The sequence below is a fragment of the Labrus mixtus genome, chromosome 20, assembly GCF_963584025.1.
Source record: "Labrus mixtus chromosome 20, fLabMix1.1, whole genome shotgun sequence".
Lineage (NCBI taxonomy): Eukaryota > Metazoa > Chordata > Actinopteri > Labriformes > Labridae > Labrus > Labrus mixtus.
In genome coordinates, this window is record NC_083631.1 from 15,759,259 (window position 1) to 15,786,261 (window position 27,003).

The 27,003-nt window shown below is 40.2% G+C and overlaps 1 protein-coding gene across 1 annotated transcript in view; it reads right to left on the minus strand.

Moving 5' to 3' along the window:
- Window positions 1-26,450, minus strand: part of asic2 (acid-sensing (proton-gated) ion channel 2) — a 308,022-nt gene extending 281,572 nt beyond the window's left edge. The window contains exons 1-2 of the mRNA XM_061027348.1: window positions 26,103-26,450; window positions 24,748-25,368 (exon numbers count right to left, since the gene is read on the minus strand). Of these exons, the coding sequence (XP_060883331.1) occupies window positions 24,748-25,323 (576 nt within the window). The 5' untranslated portion in view covers window positions 25,324-25,368; window positions 26,103-26,450. The remainder of the gene's footprint in view (window positions 1-24,747; window positions 25,369-26,102) is intronic.
- Window positions 26,451-27,003: the final 553 nt, after the last annotated feature.

The following is a 27,003-nucleotide window of genomic DNA, read 5'->3' on the forward strand; positions in this document are numbered from 1 at the left end:
CAAATGTCTGCCTCAGAGCTGAGACTTGGGATAAATCAGTCTTATATAAAAGGGAAGACATGGGGAAAAAATTGAGCTTTAATGCAAATTTGGTCAAACTATTTATTCTTTAACCTTTCACACCTGACAGTTTAAGTTGAAAATAAACCATTAGGATGCTACTTCAGGCTATATTCAAGTTACTAAAGCTATGTTTTAACTGCCCTCACAGCCTGAAATTTGGTCAAAAAGCATATTTAATTGCATGCTGAGTTCAGACAGGGTAAGATAGACTGCCACAGGGAGAATAGAGTGATCGTGAGGGGGGAACGAAGTAATTGTCGTTAACAATTTTTTGTCACTTTTGATGCAGATATCCTAAAATAGGCATGTGCTCTGCTCTCAAAGATCAGGACAGAGTTATTAAATTTTTAAAAGAGAAGACAAGAGGGACAGACTGCTTTTGGTAATAGGCCATCACCACTTGTCATGTACTTTTCCCTGGAAGATTGCTTTGGGGATGGCAAGTTATTTTCAACATTACATCAGTGACCTAGATAAACACCTCAGGATCCCTCGCTGCACTGAAGCATGGACAACTGCATGTACAACAAAGATGTTTACATGGTAGATATGAGTTAATAATCAACATTAGGGACAAAGTCTATAAGCACAGCAGATCAGTCAAGATTTGCATATTAAGGTGTCGTGCATCTGATCATTGTCAATATATAATGAACATTAAGAGTTTGCAGTATGGAACGTTTTCACCGTATTTAAAAAACAACAAAAGGCAGAGGTGTAAGAAATGTATCATGGAGTGATATAAGAGGTTCTAAGATCATGATTTAGTGCTGTGTTACATCCTCCAGAAAGCTCCATAGCATATAATCCCAGCGGGTGGTTTTGTTGGTACTCAGACCTTCATGCACTTCATGGTGAAATTTCAGTTACTACTGTGTGCTATTGTGGTTGGTTTTCATATTTGACTGACCGCTCTCATTAAGGTTATTTTTTCCACAATGTCCAGACTTTGTGTTTAGGGTCCATGGACTGCAGAGGAGATTGAGAAGTGTAGCAAAGGACAACATGATCAGTTTAGGAAGACAACCACACTGAATGAGTGGTGCAAGATTGTGTATGTGTCGTTCAAATATTCAACTTTATATGTAATTCTGCAATGACTAAAAAAATCCCGTTATTCAGACATACATCAGACGGGAGCTTGGATATATATTCAAGTTAAATCCCAAGACAATTGGAGCCATCTTTACATTCAAAAACATAAGATGATTTTTTCCCTGGCTGTCTCTAACAATATTTTTGGTCTTGAGGGAAATTTGTCTGTCAGAAGCTTCTGTTAGAGATTATAGACTTATAGAGGACCACTGAAAAAAAAAGCTCAATCCTACTGCATCTGTGCCTCCTCTATTCAAAATAACATGTCCATCTGCGTTTTGTTTTTGTTTTTTAGTCTTCATTGTCTCCACAGATAAATATAATTGCATCACAGTATACCATCTCTGTGAAGGACACGCTCCTTTGAGGGAACACAAGAATAACTCATCACATATTCTCAGCGCTTTCACTGAGGAATAACCATTGATCCTTCATGTGCATTGATCTGTGTGAAAACATACTCAAAATCATCTTATACATTTTTTTAATGACATGGCTGCTTTTATTTACAGTGTAATGATACTTGAGACAACAAGTGAATAAAAACATGTACAAAAGAATTGGAGGTGATAGGAATATGGCATGTTGATTGAAGTAAAGACACAAGGCCTCTGTTGTTTTCCCTTTTCTGTGTTTCTGAAGAACTGAGGCTAATACAATGAGATCTCTAAGCAGTTACATGACCTTGCTCTTTCAAATAGAAACATGCGAGCAGAATATTGTGATTGTTGTGATCTTTTTTTTAAGTTTTATATGTAAATGATAGTGTTAGATGGCTCACCCACAATGCACATCAGTCCAGAAATACATGAGAGAACATTTGCTGTTCACAACTTATAATGAATAATCAAAGAAACTGCTGATGAATATTGTTATTGTTATTTTACATTGATTGTTTGACCAAAAAAGTATGCCCAAGTGTCTGATCTCCCAGGGATTTCAGCCTCGTTGTACAGTGGCAGAAATAATGATTGGTTGAAAAACAAGTATGTCTTGTAACCCTTAAAGGAAGCGCACCCCATGCAGCGGAGGCTAAGAAAGTGAAAAGGGACTGAAAAACAGAGACCAAACAAGGGTCAGATTGGGACAGGCATGCAGTCGATGAGGAAAGCTCCGGGACTTAAACCAACATTTATTTGGTATCCTATTTACCAGATCACTAAGGAACAAAACCTGCCGATAATTAAATAAATCACAATGAACCTGCAAACCTCCCTATCATTCACAATGTCTATAAAATATGACAGGATGTGTTCTTCTTCATAGTTCATCATAAAGAAAAGAAACATATTCAACCTGCTACACACCAAGCCACCTCTAATCCTCTTAGTCACTATAACCACCAAGAGTCCACTGTGGAATTTCAGCCTTGTTTTGAGTCTTTGGAGCTCAAATGAACCTTATTTCACCAAAGACATATTGTGCTGATTGGGAAGTGTGTTAATCCTTGGTTTTGTTGATTGTTGGTAGAGGTTTGATGCAGACTTTTTTGATGCAGCCTGTCAACATAGTCATACAATTAAGACATAGCCCCTTGGTTCCAAAAGTGAAACCACTGCAAGCGAGCCCAACCTGTCAATGACCAGCAGGGGGCGACTCTAATGAGTACCTAAATCCACAGGTTGGACGGCAGGATCAACCTATTGCATGATTCTTTATGGGTTTTGTCTTAAGGCCCAGTAATGCGACTGTGACAGCAAAAAATAAAACACACTATTATCTCAGCTAAATGCAGGACTGTACATGAAAGAACAACAAGCTCTTTAGGGGGGTATACATTGGTATATATACAGGAGGCGCAGAAATTACAAAGCTCTTTCACCACAGACATTTGAGTCTTGGCTCATCCTGCCTGCCACTTAGTTCTATTTAATAAAATGTCATCATTTTCTCTCAGAGGAGACCAGCAGTTAAAAGCATTCCTGTGTACACGTGCTTGAAGCCAAACCTGGCTTCAACATGGCTTTTAACTCTTGATACCCTCACCACTTTTCTGTTACGTTAAGTCTTGGCCTTTGTCTATCCTGCAGGAAAAACCACTACCACTGCTGCCTGTAATGCCTGGTTATCGACCTGGATATACTGACTGCTTAGACACTTGACTCTCCATCCTCCTGTGCTTAATGCATCTTGGAACAATCCCCACAGTCCCTTTGTTCAGGCCTGATTGTCCATCAGTGGATGCCCTTTGGAAGAGTGAATCTACTGCATTTCTTGTGCACGTGTAGGAAACGTGTCAGGTGGTCCACTTTTTTTTAAAGCAAATATGTGGCTTCATGATGCTAACTGATAGTTTATGATAGATAAAGGTAAAGGAAGGGCTTGCTGGCACAATTTTATTAATGAGGCACTCTTGCCCCCATCACTGCAGACATCGGTATCCAGATTTCACTCAGCATCTTGAGTGTGTTCCCATAAAGTGATAAATCAAGTTTGAGATATTACACTAACATCTCTAAAGTTATTTGAAAATAATATCACCTTTAGCCATCTGGCAGCCAGTGATGTCCCTGGCATCTGTCCATGTACACTGGCCATTGGACTGCATTCATAAAGGCCAAAGAGAGAAACTACAATCACACCATCTATTTGAAGTGATCCTGAAGTATGGGTGTGCAATGCTTAAATAAGCACTCACTTGTTTTCCTCCTAATAAGTAAAATTACATATCACTAAAAGCAGCGAGTAGTCAACAGATCAACCATAAAATGTCATTATGTTAAAAAACCTTCCCCAACAAACATTTCATTCCATGCATCTCAGCAATGCATCATTCAGTTCAATATTAGTGTATAAGAAACTACTCTTTTCTTGTATAAATAGTCAGGGTTTGTCACATTTTATTATAGAGGCATAGTGCCTCACCTGCTGCAAAGAGCTCTTCTACTTACGTGGGAAGAAGTTACACACTTAATTAAATTAAGCTTAAAGAAAAAATAAGCAGAGCCAAGATCAATGCAAAGGCTGCACAGTCGTGAGAGTTAGGCAATTATTTCAACTGTCACCTAGTAACTCAATTGAAAAGAAGATGAAATACATCAGGATTTCTCTGATTTGGCTCAGCAGGTGATTGATTATATTGTATGTTCGCCGTAATTAATAAGAAGAGCATATTGCAACGTTGGGGAAAAGCAGAGACAGAGAGAAAAACAGCCCAATAGGGCTTAATTTTTCTGACTTTTATTTTGCGATATTGGGGTAGTTTCAAAAACACTGGACCATACATGTCCTATTTCTGCAACCCAAGTAATGTCACAAATAAGCACAACCCTGTCTAGTTGTTAGGTCTGTTTCCTAATACAGAATCGGACAAATGTTGATGACAATAATACGGAGATGTGGTCAGACTGAACTAGAACTGAGGAGAAGCTAATAGTCCCCTCATGTTTCTCAACCAGTTTGGCAACTGGATCGTTTTCTTTCATTCACGTGTAATATGACTGGCTGTTGTTAAAACCTTCCACATATGTTGGCAACATGTCTGGGTTCATAATGTCCCCCATCGGTGAAAACAATCTGGCTTATTACAGGCTTACTACATGCTTTTCTAGGTCTTCCCACAAGGCAAATAACTTTAGATGCTGTTTCATTGTTTTAAAGGGACGAACGTTTCTCTTAAATGAATAAACACCTCCCATGCTACTTCATGAGGTCAGGAAAACCAGAACACTGATAAGCTTTTAGTTTGAAAAAAGTTTTCAAAAGGTTGTGGTTACAGCTAAAGGAATGTTTATTGCATTTCATATTACATACTTTATTAAAATCCCAGGGGAAATTCTGGTTTTACACTCTGTTATTGAGAGAAAGGCTTCTCACACACACAGGCCCAAATTCACACATACCCAAATAGGACCTAATCCTATGGACATGCATTAATAGAGATGGACATGATTAAAAGCTGCTACACAGGGAGCATGCCAGTGCTGTTTGGGGTTTTGTGCATTGTTCAAGGGCACCTCAGCGAATTGACCTGGCACTTCCCTAGCAACCAGATCAACTTTCATATTTTGGTCCACATCTGGCACACCAGGAATTGAACCGGCAACCCTCCGGTTCCCAACCCAAGTCCCTACAAACTGAGCTACTGCCGCCCCATTTGATGCCACAAGTGATTAAATGAGCTTATATGTAATTTTACCCGGACAACTTGCCACTTTTCCACAACTGAGTTAAAATAATCAGTTCAGCTTGTTGGCAGCTATGAGCCAGGCTGCAGCCAATTGAATCAGTCAAAAGACACCAGCGGTCAAGAAGGATAAAACAGGAAGTGTCGATATCCAATGAAGTTGAGACTTTTCTGTTCCACCCCCAAAAAATCTGAAAACTGATATAATGCTCTCATCTTCAAAAGTTGAGTATCACATTTTCGCTGTCCTGAAAAGGCCCGTCCAGAAGCACAGAGTGAGTCACACTTTCAATCCCAATAATCTGACTTTGTACATAAAGTTTGTGGAGCTCCTTCAAAGTCTACTACAAATATGAAATTAAGATTTGCTTAACACCAAAACTGCTCATAGCGTAAACAAGCAATGCTGAAATGTATTAGCATTTTTTGCTGGTAGCAGATGTTAACTTTTTTAGCTGCATCTGCTCCACATTATGCCACAGGACAAATCCTCTTTTTGACAGCATCTAAACATCTGAAAAGCAAGGCTGTCCTTTGCATCACAAATCCTCCATCACATCCTGTTTTACCAATCATCTTACTCCCTGAGCTCATAACCACTTCCTCTGTGTTCTCATCTCATAACCAACTATGTTTATCCACAGTGCCTGCTGCAGTTTCAGATGAAGATAAATGATGGTGCCTTTGGGCTACACCAGCATATGCAAACTAAAGCATCATGCAAACAGGCATTTACAAGGTGTTGAGGAAAATTGATTTACGAACCCTCAGAAAGATCAGCATCAGCTTCCCCGCTTTTTTTTTTCAGGCTTACAGAAACCCTACGTTACAGTTACACCAGTATGTTTCTAAGGTGAAAATAAGTTATCTCACACAATCTCTGGAAATAGTACAGAGGTAGAGAGGTGAGTTTTTTTTTGCAACATAATGTGATAATTGTCTCTAAAGTGAGGATGATGTGTGCACTGGCAGAGGGGAAGAGGTGGAAGTAGACAATGACAGGTTAATCACCAGCGCCTGAGTCATTCAGAAAAGCCCCCTGAGCCCCAGTAGGGAGCTTTTACAGACATTTTTTCCTCATCTCACTCACATTGCATTTGTTCACTTGTATATTGTAACAGCCTCTCTCTGGTACTCTGACTCCCCCATTCTCCCCTTCATGCCTCGTCCCATGTTCTCAGCCATCTATCTGCCGCAGCTATTCCCTCCGTGTTCATGGCCCTACTATAATGTCACTCTATCTCACTCTCCATCTCTCTCCTTTATGTTTTCTCTCACAGTCTGGGTGTCAGAGTCACGCTGTCGTCCTTAATGACAGTCACTCGACTCATTTTTCTGCAGGTTTTCAGCCCAGACACATAAAGAGCAGACATGGACTTACCCGACACTGTGGGAAAAACATATTTATAATCTCCAGGCTCTAATTGTCTGAATGAACACATCTTTTTTAAATTAATCTCTCTGTTGCCTAAAAGTAGTTGATTATTTGACTGATTTAAACCTATTTGTGGTGAGCAAAGATTGCACATAGGGAATAATTATTACCACTATTTGCATGACAAACCCCAGCCACAGTATTCCCCTCACATACTGCGGCATGAGACAAGATTCATTTGAGGTTTCTGTTGTATTGATTGTGTCTGATAATGACAAACCTTCCAAAGACAGGATATCAATCAGCCATACACTGTGCTTTCTATTGGGTCTGTCTGATTCACAACAAAGGAAGAACAAACAAAAAGAAAAGGTCCCTTCTGTTCAATAAGGATGTTAGTAACTATTCAAAGTCTTTGTCTGAGTCAAAATGGATTAATAAGATGGAACAATGTTAATCAGGGGATATGACAAAACAATAGATTTCATTAGATGATAAAAAGTTATCAATGGTTACTGTGTCTAGTAAAGTAATGATGTCTTATATAGCTACAGTTGTATGAGTCAAAAGAGAGCTGCAAGAAGGAGTACAAAATTGGTCAGAACTTTTTTCATCCGTTTCCTTCATTTCACAATAACGTAGTAATCATTAGGTAACATAAATACAGTCAGTTGTTAACATAATGCAACTGTTTTGGTTTGTCAAAGACATGAAATACCTTATTGAAGTTTTAAGCACATCTTAAAAAAATACAAAATTAAATTAATAAATTAAATTGAGAAAATGGAAGGCAATGCTAACTACCTGCTTGGCCTACGACAATACATCAGGTGGACCTGTCTATAAATATATCTACAGCATTTTAGCATCAGTTTTATGAATTGCTTTGTTTTGTCAAAATCAATTTGAACGGAAGTGGTCTAGACTAATATACACGCTTGTATAAATTTATTTTTTTAAACATTTATTTGAAGATCAAATGTGTGTTACATAATATATTATATTCCAGTTACCGATTTGACAGTGTGATCAAATTTCACAAATCATCAAATATATGCCTAAAATGGGATAAGACAGTTTAAATGAAGCCAAACAATTTGGAGGCAACCATGCCTTCACATGCAGCCTCACAGACATTTTCTGCTCTGTGCAAACACAAAACTGTAAGTTATTATTTTTTCTCAGCTGGCCTGCAGCTCTTTATCAGTAGTTGTATGAAATATTCATTCATATGTATGCACACACTGCAGGGTTTGGGGCCCTTTGTAAATGAGTAGATTTAATTATGCTTTTAGTATTAATGGCTCAAAAAGACCGTGGAGCATCTGAAGAGTGCAGCAGACTCGATGTCTGAGGGTACCATCGTGTAAATGCAAAGCGGTGGAGACGCAGATACACCCTCCAGATTTATCTTTGACTCTTTCACCAGAAGCTGAAAGTTATGGATCTTTGCTGCTCCCTGAATCCAGTGACCCCTGATCTAAAGCTGCTATACAAAGATGCTACAGCAGCTTAAGGGCTCACAGGTGGAGTTTCAATGAAGAGCAACAAGGTAAGAAAGAAGAGGTTTGTGGAAAAAGGGGCTAAAGAACTATACTATGAAAGTGAAAAATAGGAAGTAGGGGTCTTAAGTATAATATAAGGAAGAACAGTAGACTTGCTAGCAAAGAGAATAAAAATACACATTTAATTACGTGATTTAGCTTTTGTGTTGCAATGAGAATATTGATCAATGAGCAAAAAGAAATACATTGGATGATCAGTCGACAATGTGCAAAATCAGACCAATCAGGTTAGACTATGTAACACCTTAGTTGGGGACACAGAATACATAGTGATGTGCATCATTTAGGTAAAGCAGACAAGTCCTCCTGCACTTTTAAACTGTGACGCATCAAATACATCTCCTATCTTCTTATTTCAGAAGTGTGGTGTTTCTTCTATCAGAATAACATGTACTATTCTATCCAAGTACTTTTCCTGACAGTGAAGAATGTTAGGAAGCGAGTAAGTTTATCAAACCAAAGCTGAGATATACAAAAATGCCAAAGAAGAAAATTAAACTGTGTTGTAATGGAAGTAAACCAATCAGATAGTGATGAAGAGACATAATGTGCAGTCAGTTTATCACCAAAACTGTCACACAATGAGCTGAAAGATCCTGCAAATCATTGATAATATACTGGAGGAAAACACTAGCAGGCTAACTGCTGCGGTGATGTGTTCTCGTTTTATTGCTTATTGCATCCAACTGATTAAAACTGGACAGACGACAGATCAGACAATAGGTTAGTGGATCAAAAATGACAATTTAAAGGACGGTGAAAAGCCTCGACTGTGTCTGTGAGGAAAAGAAGTCCTTGACTGGTGGTGACCTTGTAAAGAGACAGCAAGAGAGCTGAGCCAGCATCTAAAGCATTCATCACCGCCAATGTTAAAGACCTGCTATTCATCCAGGGCACCAATGCACAGTTAATATGAAGGAACGCTGAGCTTTTTACATCAGCTCGATGAAAAGAACTGTAAACCGCAGCTACTGCCTTGGTTTTAATTGAGTGAGAACAGCAAGAGGGAGCAGAGGAAAATCAATATGCACATTTATGTACATAAGGCTGGGCGATATGACAAAACAGTTTTATCACGTAAAAATGTCATATCAATAATTATCATGATAAATGTCAAATCATTGTTTCTTTCTAATTTAAAGGCAGATTTTTGCTCCTGAGTGAAAGTTAAAGACAGCAGATGGTTTATTGAGGTAAAATCATTCTTTATTGTCAGAACATGACAAACTACTTGAACAGAGGAACATTTCATAAGCACAGTGCACAGCGCTGGAAAACGCTGATATGACAGTTTGCTGCTGGGCAGCAGCACTTAATGGCCAGCTGCTTGAATGCTGAGGGTCCACACTACACTTGTTTGGGACGTTTGGTCATTTTTTTCCTTCAGTGTGTTCTAACGGGTCATATTGTTTCAAATGGTGAAAAAGGATTGTGGTGTTGCCCGTTTTAGCCTCGCATTTCTTCTGGTGTAATCATAGGTTTCAATCAGTATAAAAAAAATTATATTTATATTGAAATAATTAAATCGCAATTATTAATAATTATATTACAATAATTACCCCTATTGTTGTATCGCCCAGGCCTTTATGTACGTACAGTAGATGAGAAAGAAGCAACACACACAACCAGAGGGTACACACACTCAGACCAATTTCACTATTTTCTTTTAAATCAAAATGAAATGTTGAATACATTATTTCCCTGTAATTAATCTGCAGTCATCATCCATCATAGTCAACAACAACCTGTCGTTTTTGTTCAAGAGAACGAGAAGCTCATTTTCAACTGATGACCGCACTGAAGCAAAACCCTTGTTTCCTATTTCTTGGAAACAAAAAACAGTAAATAATGGCTAAAAGATTTGCATCAAAAGCGTGGTGTGACGTACAAAAAAATAAAATGAAAAGATTATATAAAGACAGGTGACAAATTACAGGAGACACTTACAGTTAGCGGATCCAGTGGCTCTGTTACATCGTAGGGGCATTTTGCCTGCATGGTTTCTTGCCTGCATCTTTTACCCTCAGAGGGAAAGGTCACTGTGATAACTATTTTCTATAATGGAACATTTTTCTCATGGCGAAAGTAGTCTCTTCAGGTTGACAATTTCCCCATCCACATGTCACAAGAGGTTACTGAAAGGTTTGTAGAGCATGAAAAGGATGTGAATCGAACGTAATTGCCTTTTCAGCCAAAAGAGCTTGACCAAACCAAAAACCCATAGGTGTTTATGGGAGATCTAGCAGTTCATTGTGGCACAACACCAACCATATCATGCGCTTGGGAGCTGATCTTTTGAAATAGCAGTAAAGTGATGAGTGATATGGGTCAACATAAATTCAAATAAAGCAGTAAAATCAGCAATCTAATTGGTGGTATCAGGTACAGTATGTCTGTGTAATATATCATTCTTGTGCATTTCATGGTATCAGCCGGATGCTGCCAGCCAAATTGTGACATGAGTACATTTTTAAGGGAACCATAGCATTCATCATTTGGATTCTAATGACATAATGGTCTAAGCAAAATGCCTCAGGATGCTACAACCACTTTGGCAGTAAAATACAGTATGTGGGTGGCTGGGCTAGGTAGCTATATATCCAAATCATATGGCTTCTCCTGTAAGGAAATACGTAGAGGTTTGGCATGACAGTAGTCAGTAGCCAACATTTACCATTTAGATGTTACATGATCTTTTGTACCGATTGTTTACTACTGATGTGATTGCAGATTCACAATGTCCCATATGAGTGACAGCCATCTTTGTTGTTTGTCATCTTTGTGAACATTGCAGTGGATTTGCAACACTTTGTACAGCTTTGTCGATTCATCCAAATTCACTCCAAACTACTAGGTTTCGATCGGTTCAATTTTCCGCCAACTGCTAAAACAAAGATATTAATAGGCATAATCCCAAAACCTTTTGTAAATGCTAAACATATCACAAATCTAGGCAAAAATTAGAAATCCTCTAACCATGACTGATCTGTTTTACAGGCTAAACGTCTCCATGCAGTCTAAGTTCCTTTTATCCATAGCTTTTTACATCACCTTATCTCCCCCATCATCTTTACACCTGTATGCCCAGAGGCAGCTGGACATGTTGCTCAGTATATCATTGCAATCCAATTGGACTTCCAGTTGTGCAGCCAAAGTCCTCCCCATCAGCACTCTGACCATTAGATGATTTGAGTGATTCAACTGAGAGTTTCAACCTCAACCTCCTAACTCTACTCCTCCTAACTCTACTCCACCAGTGTCCACACTATGGCGTGATCCCGTCTCCTATCTTCATGGACCTGCTCTACAGTGTATGAACTACTTTGAATGGATATGTTTGCCAACTGTTATTTAACTTTAAATTGATGCCCTCAGGCTGAAATAAAACTAATCTGAAAAGAGGGGAGTACAGGAGGAGTAGATTATTGAGGTGGCCAAGAAAGCTGGCTGTTAAATCTTGTTATATCATTGTTATCATAGAACAGAGCACCAGTTTGTTTAGAATCACTATGATCATGATTGATTGTGATCATGCAGATTTGATAAAAGATGGGGCAGTGGTTATTATAAAGCTTGCAGGCAAATTTCTTGGCAGCTGTCAGAGCTATGATATTTCAAAGCATAGATGTTTGATTCAGAGTGAATGTGCCTACTGGTGACAGGGATGTGACTATAAAGAAAAGATAATCATTGATTTATGCCAACAATGTTTAGCCAGTGCCACGTGGCACAGACATTGCAAAGTTGAAAGTATATCAATCCAAATGAAAGGTTATCTGCCTAACACTTTGAGATTGTATAATTTTCAACTAGGACTACGCAAAAACACAGAAAGTGCACCTTCACGCTGAATTAATTCATTTTCTGTTAAACTTCTGCTAAAATGACTCTAGGTTGTCTGTGTTAGATTATTTTGTAAGAGGCCTTTTGCTCTTGTTTTGCATTTATGAGTAAATAGCCTATGACACTGCAGTGCAGTTTAATGAGCTTTAGTAACATGTGAACCAAGAAGCTTGTTTACCGAAGACATCAGAGAACTCATGTAAATGTAGCCTCAAGGTGTAATTGATGTGCAGAGTGTGCCCTCTGAAATATGAGGTATGAGCACAGACAGCTGCAGAAAAGAAAAGAAGATAGAATAGCACACAGCTCAGAGAAAACAAGAAGAACATGTGGGGTTTATTGAATGTTGTGAGGGATGGAAGGTCCACAACAGCCAGCTGAATATCCCCTTGGTCAATCCAGTTCATAGAATATTCTACAGACTGAAATACTACGGGGCAATCAAACCTGGATGTATCTCATTCCTTACCCAGAAAAAATAAAAGATCTTGTATAAGGGTTAATACTGTGTCTATTTATACATGTGCATGCCAGTTAATTGATGTGCTGTTGTTGTTATTGCCGTATTTATTCCCTCACTTCTACACGAGCTTCTCCACTGCTGCCAAATTTTTGGAAGAGTTCAATCTTGTCTTCTTAACCTTAAGATTTTAGGAGGCATATATTTGAATAACACTGAATCCATAATGTAGAGAACACAGATCATGCAGCTTCAGATGTTAGGATCCTGCCAACGCAGTAATAGCTGTTTCTTAAAATGCAAAGTAAGCAGCAAATAAGTGCAAATGAGACCATGCTGGTATCACATCTGCTCTGCTGCCACTAAAAGCTCAGACTGAGCAGGAAACTCCCTCTTGCACTTTCAACCTCATAACTAAGGACAGGGCTGGGGCTTATTGTCTCTCTGACAAGATGTTCTTCTGAATCCTGACCTGCAGATATCAAGAGGCAGTAAGTGTTAGCTAACAATAACCCCAGATAGTTGATCATGTCAGATCAGCTTGCTGCCACAGGGCTCACACCTCCTTGCCCGATAATAAAAAGGATGCTGACTTTAGCAGATTTAACTTTAACTTTGTCCCCTCACAGAGACAAGGCCGTCAAAGTGTATTTACAAACACTCAGGCATATTTGCAGACAATTTTAAGCTTTTTTCTTTCTGATTCATATAGGTGCGCCATCTGCAATCACTTAACTAGCGGACGATCTCCCCTCGCTTTCTATCCCTCAAGAACAAGTTGCTAGTAGTGTCTGGAAAATTCTTTGCATCTTATTGGATAAGGAGAGATAGACATGTCATCTGGTACATCACTGTTACAGCTTATGTTGTGTAAATCTATTCAGAGTTAGACATTTTACCTCTCTTCTTTTGCTCTTAGAGGAAGTTTCTGGCTTAAAAAAATCCTGGATCTTGTCAAGGCTTCCAATGTCAAATGTGCTAAATATTACTTGCATTGCATTCCTTATGTATTAACAGCCATGTCCATCTTGGCTACAGAAGGATCCAAGAAAGTTTATATTAAGAGGCAGACTCCGGCCGCTGAATGATAACATTAAAATAAATAGACTATTGTTTAGTTACGTAGTTTAAAAAAAATATATATATATAAAAGCAGCCCTCTCTCTCCCTTTTTCCTTTCTTACCACCTACTCTCTAGTGTGGTTTGACAAAGAATTGGTGCAAATGAGTGTCTCATTAAACCTGATGAGCTTAGCTGAGACTTAGCTTATGACCCATGAGAAAGAGGGGGAGGGTATGGCTGACACACACACCATGATAACACAGGGAATCTCAGTCCAGGCACACACACACACACACACACACACACACACACACTGTGTGAAGGCGTGGGTGATCCTGTTCAAGGAAAGCTATAACTATATTTCTTGATGATCAAGTCAGATGTTGGTTGTATTCTGAGAATGGTACAGCGTCACTCTGGTGGAAACACTGATGAGCTTAAAGTCTCACTTGATTTTGTAGTAATCAGTGATCACAGTAAGATCAGAGCCCAACACTCAAGTTTTTAGCTGTTTAACTTGAGAATTGATCATTTTCTTTGCAATACATGAATGTGATGACAATATTTGGAGGATTTTGACAGATGGTTGGATCAAAACAATGAATTTTAACTTACTTTGCATGGTCTAAATTAAAAATGAAAGGGAAACGTACACTTGTAGTCAGTGAGTATATAATATGCAGCCTCAAGTTGAACAAATAATTAAAATAAATTAGTTTCAGACAATTTTATTTGCAGTACTTCACTTACTGAACTTCCTCACACTCACAGTTTGTCACACAAACATGTCCACTTATTCTGCCCTCATCATATAGTCAGCCAGGCATGAGACAACACCACTTTGGAGTGGCAGTGGCCTTCCTCCATCTAGCCGCAACATTAACCCGCATGCCTGGGCTGAGACCATCCTTCTCTACACTCCCAGCCCCACACAACCGCCTGACAGTCTGCCAGTTGTCCTCACGCTGAGCAAACGTCCGTGCTGATCTAAGATAAAACACTGCCTCTGCTGCCTGCCTGCTGTCAGTACATACTCATTACAAGTCATATGCCACAACAGCCAACCTCACTGTTGATGCTGACAATGAGCTGCCACATTTTCTTCACAGGGATGCTCTGCTCTCACCAGCCGGTATCGCTGCAAGCGGTACAGGAAGTGTTGTTGTAGCATGGCATGATAGAGACAGTTACTAATGGTTTCGAGTTACCCTTCGGTGCTGCATGTGGTATTTCAGGATGGAGTTTGGATGCAGATCATTGGACATCCAAGCAACCGCTCCTTGAATAATGAATGTGGAGGGAAAGCGAGGCGGCAACTGGCAAAGCAGAAATGAGTGTGAAAGCTGAGCAGAAAGTAAAAATGGCAGCGCCGAAAGAAATTTAGAAAGATGATATTAGACTGAGAAAGATTGAATAGATGATTGAAAGAAGAAAGAAAATACAAGGTGAGTTTGTTTTAATTCTTCGATGTAGACTGGGTAGAGACAAGTATACATATGTAACCGATTCATTACAGCTAAAGAATCATAGCTCATGAGCTCACAAAAAAAACTCCAAGGGCTTGTGGATTAAAAAAAAACACAAAGAAAAGGGAAGGTCAGAAATTGTGTAAATGTGAGGCAGCATATCAAACACCCGATTCGGCCTTTTGTATTTTGTTTTTCCAGGATGTTCGATAAGCACTCAAGATGCCTGAAACTCAATGTAATCACTGCCCCAACTACTTTTCCTCTAATTGAGGAAATAGAGGCCCGCTGTGTGCTGCCAGGTGCTTTCAAATTGTGTTTTCATACTGTAGCGTTGTTTCTGGTGTCCCCATGGTAACACTGTTTAAGGACTGTTCAACCGGAGCTTAGCTTTGGGGCGATTGTACTAAAGAGAGGAGACTGAATAGAGAGATGATAGAATAATAAAAGGTCCATTTATTCGAAGTTTCTAATTACAAAAACAAACATAACCGTGCTAATGTTAGAGCCACCTCTGCTTGATTTCCTTCACAGTGCAGCTGACAGACCAGAGAGCGACACAGAGAAAACAGCTGGAAGAGAGACATTACTCAGTCTCAGCAGAACAAGATTTTAATATTTAAAACAGCAGTAAACATGAAGTTTTGGGGTCAGGCTCTCACAACTCTCTCACTTGTGAGTGAAAGGCAGAGGAGAGCAGATAACAATGCCATGATTATTTCTGACAGACTGACCTGAATGCAACTCAGTCTTTAGGTAAAAGTTTGAAATCAATGTATTTACGTTTAATAGATGGTAATATAAATACAAACCCCTCCCCCCATCAACACTTACATAACTATACCTTACTTTTCTGTCACTGTCATGCAAAGTAAATCAAAGGAAAACTGTCACAAACCTGCAGCTTCAAAGCAGATTTAAAATTAAAGAAAGGTTTCTGCGACTGGTTACAGCTAAGCCAAAAAAGAAATCAGGACACCAAGAAAAGAGGTTTTTATACTTAAGCTCCAACTAGAAATGTTCTGCATTTGTGTTTCGTCTGCTGAATTGTATATATGAATATTTGTTTTCTGTGTTGTCTGGTTGGTGTACTTGTTCTCAGTTGCTAACTTTGCAGATCTAGACTGTGACATTATTTTTTATGATTGTTTGACTGATGTATGAAAGCATATGCTGTTCTTATGTGCACATTGGTATGCAACAGATTAAATCTGTTAAAAATGATTTTTAAATCATTTAAAAGTCATCACATATAGAACAGAATTAGCAGTCATTTGTATTTGTGTTTATGCACACCTGTCAAATGCAAGCCTAAGAGGGTGAACCAAATCAGACATTTTAAAAAACAAAAGAATAAGCTTAATATCTCAAATACTTAGAGAGCTGTAGAGGTGGATGGTTATAGGCCATTAAATAAAAACATTAAAAACAGTGCACACAAAAAGATCAGTTTAGATTAAATATATTAAATGTGCCTACAGCCGATTTCTTTTAAAAAAACGGCAGCTTTAGCTCATCACAGTAAGAGTAAAACTCTGGTGAACAAAGTCAAAGCAGAGACAGAGAATCGGTTTGACTTTGGTCTTGTGGGGCAAATGTCTGTGACTTCATGTGATGCTGTCCAGCCGACAAGCGTCATTTTGACAAAAAGAGCTCACATTGCCCTGACACCAGTCTGACAGAGGTCGTACCTGGAGACAGGGACAGCAGGAGCTGGCAGGTGAAAGTGTTGAAGGAGTAACTTGACATTTGAAGTATAAGGGCAATGGTGACACTGTCTCATGTGTATGGTCTAAAGTGCAAGGCTAAGTGTATTTGGGGCCGACCAACCTCTTTTTGCTATTTTAACACTACTGGTTACTTTAACAGCACACATCTGGGCACAAAGTAATGAATCAAGGGGTTCTATTAGTGCTGAGCAATTAATCAGGTTTCCATTTAAATTAGGATTTTTGCTTTCCACAGTCATGAAAACAAGATAATCTATCAAACGATTAAAATTTTTAATTGCCATAAACGCAACATTTTAATTGTTAATACACAAAGACAGACAGTTGGAAAAGAGGGACTCTAGCATTGTCTATCAGCCTGTTATAAGGAGGCCATGAGATATTTCAACATTACCCATCCATGTTTGAGCATCTATCATTCATCTTACACACTACATGGTATACTATGGAGAGGGAAACAATGAGACATGAAAGGTAATGGAAAGACAGTGCAGGCCACAGAGAGCACAGGCGCTTTATCTCTGCAGACAGCATGAAATCACATGTTGCACCATTGGGTTGATAAAATCCACAGAGCTGTCAGCAAGCAGAGGAATTATTTAGGTTTTTATCATTTTTATTTACACAGCACAAAAAGCGAATTGTCAACCACATGTCATGCTGGAGAAGTTTTCAATTTACTGACACTTTATCATGTTTTTTCATTCAATACACTTCACCTTCAATCATGCACAGTAACAAAAGCAGTCCTGCACACCTGCACACCTGCACCCTGCACAAACAAACACATGAGTCTCATATGAAAGACTGGAAATTTCAGCAGATGCGGGATGTTGTTCATGTACACATATCTGTCACGTATCTGTACATGAACAACTCCAATGATGACTGATTGTGGTTATTTGAACAATAATAATAATAATTATCATCATTGGAGTAAGTCTATCCTCTTTTTCAAAATAATGTCCCCCCCCCCAACCCCTACAAACTCCTCCACCTCAGGTGTCACCTGTGCAACTAGCCCCAGGACAGAAACCTTAATAATGTTAACCATCACCAGCACAAGCGATGAAACACACCTATAACCTACCTTTCAAAACTGAATGCCTCAAGCATTCAGGCAACATTATTTTTAACTTTTAACCTACTTTTTCGTCTCTCTCTCTTTGTCTGTAAAATCATATTCCTTTTTAAATAAGTAACAAACCATGAGCTCAGCTTGGTTTCAGGCATTAATAAAGCAATTGCAACAATTCCAGATTCTAATGAGCTGAGATTTGCAACAGAACTGAGGAGAGCTTTTCATTTAGATCCTTATTATTCTATATAGGATTCTTAGTATGAGTGACCCTTTCACATTGCAGCCGTCTTCCATTTACATTTAGTCCATTGTTTCAATGAAAATGTAATTTATAGCCCCTTTAAGCAAGAGCAAAACTAGCCGAGTTGAACTTGCACAGAAAAATATAAAAGTCATAGTGACATAAAAACAGAATCAGAAGGTTTGAGCACATTATCCTTCTTTTGTTTTCAAGAATGTTTGAAGGGTTGAAAGCTGGTTTATAAAATTCAGAGGTTTCCAAGGAAGTATTCGAGCGACTTGTGTCACCGCAGGTGTTGAGGAAACCTTGTGTTTACAAAGAATATTTTGACAGTCTGATTGAAGAACTTGACAATGCCAAAAGCTGCTAACACTCCAGAGCACCAAGGAGCATCGAAATATCATGGCAATCACAAACAGTCACACAGGCCCAAAACCAAACAACATTTTCTGACAACTCCCACAAAAACCTAATCTAACTATGTTTTTTTTAGTTTATTGAAGTGTGTAGTTCTGAATTTTCCTTAACTGTAATTTCAGAGACTCATCTTCCCTATAAGAACCCCTTAAACGTTTTTGTGACTGTTTTATCATCTATTCTAGGTTGCTGCTCTGTGTCAGACATTGCAGTAAACAAAAAGAGGATTTACTAAACAGATCAATAAAGCAACAATAGATTTTTCCTGCAAGATGATGTTTCTTGGAAGCTGACTAAGTCTCTCACTTTTTTACACGTGCAAGAAGATCAAAAGAATACCATCTCTTAGCTGTTAAAATGATTCAATTATTAATATATATTTTTTAAATTAGTGACAAACTAAATTTGACAGGCTTTGCTACATCAAATAGCATTGACATCACATCATGGATGAACCCAAAAAGAAATACAGTATTACCAAATTAAACATTTTATCAACCCATGAGAATTCATTTGAAGTGTCTCCCAAAGGCTGCACCAGTTATTTGTTATTCAAGGGTGTAGGAAAAGCCTTCAGGGAAAACAGCCTGCTCCTTAAGGCCTCAACTCAACACGCAATATATCATCAGACTACCATAATCCACCACTGCAGACAACTGCAGTGTCTACCACATGAGCTGTGTCTGTGGCTGCATTCCAGCTTCTCTTCCGAGCTGGTTAAACTGAACAGGTTGCTTCTGCCTCTCAGGGGTGTTCTGGAGAGGCAGGCTTGTGGGTGGCAGCGGTGCTTTCCTCGCCCTTTAAGACACTCACACATCGTGCCTGCCGGGAATGTAAAATGCCATGGTAATGCCACATTAGTGATTAATACACTATCTCCACTAAAGCTAAATATGACTCACTGAGCTTTTAAATGTTGAGGGGTGACTCTGAAAGTGATAAAATGCGGTTAGAGAGATGGAGTGGCCAGAGAACAGATTAGAAAGCACAAAATGCTCTTGATGCAACAACAAAACATTCCCCCTGTGCTGCTCTGCTGGTGGAGGTATGGATAGTCTAGTAATGCAATAATCAGCCTGTGAAGTGCTAAGGCCACAGGTTGTGTGTAATGGCTAATTGCTGTAGCTGTAAACAGCCAGCATCATTACATTTACGGTGCTGTTCGTACAAGGCTCTGGTCAGAGGAAAAGACGAGTGGCTAATTAGTGTCTGTGTGATACAGAGCTCAGGGTCTGGCTGCTATCAGGTTTCACATTAAGGCTGATCTGTGATAGGGTCCTCTCCCTGGCCTGCAGTGATCCAGGGGTGTTCATATAACTGAAGCATGCAGCGAGTGCAGGCTGAGCTCAGTGAGCTGATTCAATCTGGCAGACAATGATGTGGTAAATCAGTGTGATCAATCAGCGTTTAATCATGGTTGTAATCACACATGCCAAAACAAAAACCAACAGTGGGAAGTCCAAGGATTCAACGCAGACAAGACACACGATCCAGTCTATCTGACTTCATCATCACACTTACCTAAGGCTCGGCAAGATTTACCAAAGGAATTTGAGGCCTTAAGTTAACTATTAAGTGCTGCAGGAAACACTGTAACCAATGCAGGGCTGGCAAGTAGAGATTAACAGATTTGCAATTTATTTGGCCGATTCCACTTTCTGATTTTCTCGGTCAGGCCTGCCAATTCTAATTGTTTTTCTTAAACAATTATAACTTCAATTGAGAGCCTATAGGACAAACATGCTTGTTACTTTTCTCCAATGGAAACTACATTTTATGTTCATAATAAAACAGTGGTTTTATATAAATACATTTACTGAATTATCTATTTAAAAAAAATACATGAATTGCATTTTCTGCACTAAGTTCACATTCTGAAAGGATTTAAACTGCCATTATGAACACTCTCTTTTCCCTAGTTGTTTAATGTAACTTTTCAATAAATCAAGTAAGATAAAGTCTCTTCAGTTGCATTTTCCCAGACTCATTGAGAGAAAACGAAATACCCAACTATTAACTAACAACCGCAACAAGTGAACATGCAGTCTGACTTAGCTCAGTCAGTGACACACAGAATGACAGCTGTCTCCTATGAACAAGTCCTGTGTAGATCGACATGTGCGCTGGGCACCTAAGATCCACACTGACATGTTTTTATGTGTGTGTGTGTGTTTGGCTGTGTTTGTGTCACTGTGCATTTTATTTTTATTTTTTTAAATCAATCCATATGGTTTATGGAAACATCGTACATAGTCATACCTTTATAGTGTAAGAGATGCTGTACAGAACTATCTTATGGGATCTCCACACAGGGTGAAACATACATTTTTATTGTTCACCAGCTCTGCTTGGATGGAAGGATGCTCCATTTGGCTCAAATATGCACTCGTTTTTGGCATCCTTGAAAAAGCAAGAGCACCACGGTGCCTTTTTAGAGACAATCCTGTCATGTGTGCTGCAGATGTGCTCATACATGAACATAAATTAGAAGGATGAGCCGTCTGCATGTCTGAAAAACGGCAAAACACCAAAAGAGACAAAATACACTCACCTAGGTGGAAATGTGCACACTGAGGCTGTTTCCCTTTTTGTGCGGCTCTGCTCCAGTTCCATCAGTCACATCACACTGACTCCCGAGTCCCCACAATCCTCCCTACGGTCATTCATCACAATGTCAGTCAAATGCTGACTCTGGTCCCTGGAGTGCCAAGCTAATGCTGTCCCACTGTGCGTGTGTGTGAACCCATTCATGTATGTATAGATTTTGGTGTGTTTGTGTTTTACTGCATGCATGTGTCTGTGAGCATTCATGCATGGCTTTTTCTATTTTTGGGGCTTCCGTGTTTTTTCTTTTCCTGTCTTTCCTCCCAGAGGGGGCCAGAGAGATGAAGGTGTGTCGCTGCAGTGACAAGAGACAGAAGAAACAGAGCGAAACGACACAGAGGAGTCGGGAGAAGTCAGGAGGAGCTCGGCAGCAGCAACAGGCAGAGGGCAAAGAGGATGACAGTGCCTTCTAGTAGCCTCTCTGTCAACATGATTATCTATGAACCCGGCTCGAGGTCAAAGATGTGTCGCACAACATGTAAGACACTTACTAAGGGGAACAAACAGAGACACATTGGGCTGCATGGCAAAGCAGTGACGCGAGGGAAGCCATGCTAGCTTTGTTTTAACTCTCTGAAGATTCAACAGAATGAAATTAGGAAACTCACATGTTGGCTGACAAGAGCAGGGAACTGCTCACTTCAAGCTCACTGTGATATGAATCAAAGCAGCAGGGTGGACATCCATCTGAAGACATGAAGAGAAAATCACTACAGCCAAAGAGTGAGACACCACTGTTTTTTTTTTTTTCCCAATTAGCATTCGCGCATTGAGTTTCTCTCAGCATGAAACATTAAGATATCCATCCACAGAGACACTTCTAGAAGGTCTTGTTTCTTGGACGACGCACAAGAAGCGCTGATGTGCCCCGTTAATGACAACAGAGTTTACTTTCTGAAAAACAAAGAGCTCATCACAGGACATCAGATCCACAAGGTAGCTTCAAGGTGCTGATTGAATTAAGCATGAATAACTGGTCAGTTCTGAGGCCGACAACCAAAAAGAACATGACATTAATATGAATCTAAACCAACTGGAATCTGTGTGCAAGCTTTAAATAGGAAGTCAAGCTGCTGGTTCGGCAAGAGTTACAAAAATGTAAAAGCACTTGTTACTTTGTCTCTGACTTCATGTAAGAAAGCCAACAACTAGATTATGAAATCAATTAGGTGGGCAAGGTTATGCTAACGTCATCACAGTAGCATCCTGGGAGAAGAATGTTGCGTGTGGCAAACACACACACACACACAGGCTGATAATGATTCAGACATACTGTACATGTGAGCTTTGTTACTTGAAAATAACATAATATTTCCCTGCTTAATTAATGAATGGAGAAAACAATGCTTCACTGTCGCCCCATTGGACAGAACCAAATCTTTTCTCAAAGAGCCTTTTATATTTTTTTCTCCAAGTACCAAAGAGTGCTGTTAAACGTTGAGGTAATGATAACAAGCTTCTCTCTGTAAATGCAGCATCCATCACTCCAATTACAAACATCATCTTTTGTAGATTTATATCAGCCACAGTTTATCAAATCTTGAACTTTGCCTTAGGTCAAAATAACTCTTTGGGCTGCTGCTTTTTAAGCTGGCATCTCTACTCAGCCAAGACAGAAAAGTAGATTCATATTTTTCCTCCTGTTGGTGATTTGGATTCATCAGTTGAAATGAACTGCAAATACCCAGTACTGGTCTGATACGGTTGTTGTAATTTTCCAAATCTTAAATCTGTGTATGGAACAGAAACTAAAGCAGTCAAGATTTTTTTCTTATCCTCTTAGGCTGAGGAATCCTGGTCCTGAGAACTGAATAGACAACTGGTCATGACTTAAAGAACACACTTGTGTGTGATCAAAAGCTACAAACGTGCAACCTAAAAAGAAAGATCGCTCTGTAACACCATCAAACTGATAGTCGCACCAAGAAGAAATCTCCTCTTTGTAGTCCAAGGAGTACCATGCTGATATCTTTAGTTCGAAAACCTAACTGTACAAGGGCTTCTTGTATATGTTTCAACGTAGCTTATGAAAAACAAGGTGTGAAAAGTATACAACATCTGGTAATGTGTCAACAGTGCTAATTTTACACTCAGGTTGTAGAAGTGCAGTGTGTCTGTCTTCTCACCCAACAAAAGGTGTTGATTAAGGATCTTTGAATGGAGGTATTTAGAACTTTTGGAGCTTGCTAATGTTGAAATGTAAACTCATTTAGATTCAGCAAGGTATTCCACCAGATCTGCATTCAAAAAATGATATGAAATCAAAACCCCAGTCACATTTACATCATTTTTTTTAAGAGGTAATAGAGTGCAGTCAAAAAGAAAATCTGCATGTAAAGCGCATTACCAGGCAATACTTATGCAACAGTAACAAAACAAGTGCAGGCTTATGCAACTCACAAGTCTGCCAACAATCTTTTAACATTAGAACAGCTTAATAACTACGTCCAAAACTCTAAAAGTGTCACATCCACTTGAAAGTGATCTTGAAGAAATGCCATAATATGTTTTGATTGTGAGTTAAAATAACAGCAAATCTAAATCCTTCACAACAATTCACAAGTATTAATCAAAAATGTTTGTCACTGAAGAAATGACTTGCAGGATTTTAACCACAAGGTCAGTTTTCTCAAGAGAGAGACTCTTTCGTTGTATAAAAGCTTGAATAAATCTTCTTGTAGCATTTACATGCTGTGTGCAATGTGCTCTTCCGCTGCACCGACAGACCTAATTAACAACCAGTCTGAGTGAGTCTGACTATGCAACAAGTGGGTGTTCAGAATTGTGTTGTAGTGTCAAAATCAACTTTGCCAGAAATTGCTCGCTTTGATCTGCCAAAAAAAAAAGTTGAGAATTTGCAAAAAACACAAAATAGCCTTGAATAATTCTGAAATCTCTGAAACATAGCAGACAGCATTTCATCAACATGACAACTGGCTCTGCGCATATCCTGGAGTTTCATAAGCAGTGTTTTGACAAAGATCAACAGCAGAACAATGTGCTTCACTCAATAGCAAGCCAAATTCGAGAAATTAATACTAGCATCCTTCCAAGAAATTAAAAATGCTGCTCTATTAACCAATCCAACACGTACAAAAACATCACTTGAAATCACTGTCAAGAAAAACTACGGAGAAATTACTGAAATGTCAGAGGGAATACAGGAAATAAACTTTTTACTAACACATTCAGCAAAACCATAACTTTCCTACAGTGACTGAAAGATAGCACTTGTTGCACTAATGTACATGCAAGTAAGCACAATGCCATTACGTAAAGGCTGAGGACAACAACAAGGCAATAGCAAAGAGTATATTTGCAGAACAAAGCTGGAGAGTCAACCTGTGCAACCAAACAGCAGAGACCCAAGGAGAAAACCCAGCAGGAAACTCTCAGAGCAGCAGCGTGGGAGGGAAAGAGCAGTTATCAGCATACATCAAGTCATTTCACTGGCAGAGGAAAAGAAAATTCATCCATCTCCGGAAAACCTTGCAAGACTGAGAAGACGCTACCGCGAACACCTCACAGGCGGACTCCTCTGAGAGCTTTGAAGCTGCTTTGACCCAAACTGATCCAAGAGCAGAGCTGACATTTTAAAGAAGACATGAGTGGACTCACGGTTTTGAAGTCGCTGTGGCTGCACTCCTGGCCTTGGTAGCGGCAGTAGAGCATCATGTCTTTGAGGTCGTGGCCGACTCGCTCTATGAACTCCTTCATGCTGAACGCCTTGGGCTTGTAGGCGGTGAAGTTAGACTTTTCCTCCAAGAAAGCCAGCACGTCCGGCTCCGCGAGGTGCGGCTGAGGGATGGTCAGGTGAACATCCAGCAGGGCCAGCAGCTCTCCAGCGTGGTACAGGTCGTTGCGCGTGAGGCTGCTGAAGCGGTAAGTGTTGAGGTTACATATGGTCACAGCGGGGAAGACGAGGCTGCTCGAAACTACGGCGTCCAAGCTGGTCACGTGAGGGTAGGAAAGGAAATAGGCCAGGCGTTCTGCACTCTCCAGGGCTAACAGTCCAATGCAGGCCAGCAGAGCCAGAGCCCAGAGAAAGCGGCGTGCACTGGGCTGACCGTACGGAAAGATGAAGCGCAAGCCATGCAGCGTGCTGTTGTGAGCGAAGGCCTGCCACGAGGTTGGGTGTAGGCTGGAGCTCTCTTGGCTCCCCTGACTGCCACAGCTCTCTTTTAGATCCATCATCAGCCCTCCAGCCCCTCTGCCAGGGAGCCCCTGGTGCACTCTCACCTGCAGAGACAAGGAGGGAAGATCAATAAAAGACTCAAATATATTTGAGCATTTTGATAAAGCAGGAAAGAAGCTAGAGTGAGGATGCACAAAAAGGGGAGACAAATAGAGGCGGAAAAGAGCTTAAAAGAAAAACAAACAAAAAATACAACAGTGTTAGACAGTAGGGGTCTGACAACTAATATAAGAACAAGAAACACCTGAAAAAGAAGGGGGAGTAAACATAGGGAGGTAATGATTTCCACAAACCAAACAGCTATTACAGTGAGTAAAAGACAGGAGGAGAAAGATGCACCCTCAGGGCATCCCTTTCCTCTCCACCTCCACTCTCAATCACTCCCGCAAGCTGAAAGTTACTGTGGCTGCCAGCCTGCCTGTAGCTGCTGTTACACCACCAACAAACACACTCTTTCAAAATCCTAAACTGCCCCCCCCATTACACACTCTATCCTCTGTCGCCCTCTGTGACTGCTCGATTTCACTGATAGAAATCCCAGGGTAAATCCTCTGTGACACTCACAGATAGAGGTGAGAGCCACTTTAACCGCAAGCCAATCAAAGCTGCCTCTGTGTGTTTAATGTTTCGACTCATCTCCATCAAAAATCACACACACTCTCTTTCACAGGGTGTCGCTTTCATGCATGAGTGTGCATGCACGGACACAAACGCACACATGCACGTCCAAGCTTCTCAGGATTTCCCAGTGCACACAACTAATGACAAGCCTAAGCACCTCTCTCGTTCGCCCTAGCGAGAAGACATCCAGCCAGCGACTGTGTGCAAGTCTGAGAGCGCACTTGTGTGTTTGGATGCGTGTGCGTGTTTGGTGTGTGTGAGTGAGTGAGAAAGAGAGAGAGAGACACTGTGAAAGAGAGAGAGAGAGAGAAACAGAGAGAGAGGGAGAGTCGCTGATGATCAGAGCCGCTGGTTAGTCTCGCATGCCGATCCAAACTCCTCCCGTTTTCCTCTGGCCAGATACATCTGCTTTCCCTCCTCTTCCCAGCTCATCTGTGGCGGCGGCGAACAACAGCCGAGCCGGGAGAGACGGGAGGCGCACACACCAACACACATGCTCGCACAGAGGGAGAGAGAGAGAGAGAGAGGGGAGAAGAAAAGAAGGAGGGAGGGGGAGAAAGATAGGAGGGAAGACGACGCTCTCCTAGCTTGCTCTAGCCCCACAGGCAAGTCTCTCATTGAATATGTTTCCTCCCCTTCTCCTCTTCCTCCTCCTCTTCTCACACCGCCATCCTCGCTCTCATTTGACTCTCAGAGCTTTCATATTTCCACCTCTCGTCAACACAAACAGAGTGATGGATGGATGCAAAACGGGACACCGTCTGAGGGGGAAAAGAGTAGTGGTGGCTTGGTTGGGGAGGGGGTATTGCTTGTCATGGAAAGTGAAGCAGAAGTGGAGACGGAGGAGTAAAGGCGAGGAGGGATGTAGGTTGAAAGGATAGCTGAGGACAAACACAAAGACAGGAAAACAAAAAAAAAGAGCAAAGGAGTGAGCAAAGAAGTATGGTCACACAGGGCACGCCAATGTCACACAGAGGATAGCAATTCAGACACATTGATGTCACATGCACAGATGTAAAGGGAATAATAAGTACACTGTGTGCGTTTGTCATGCTTAA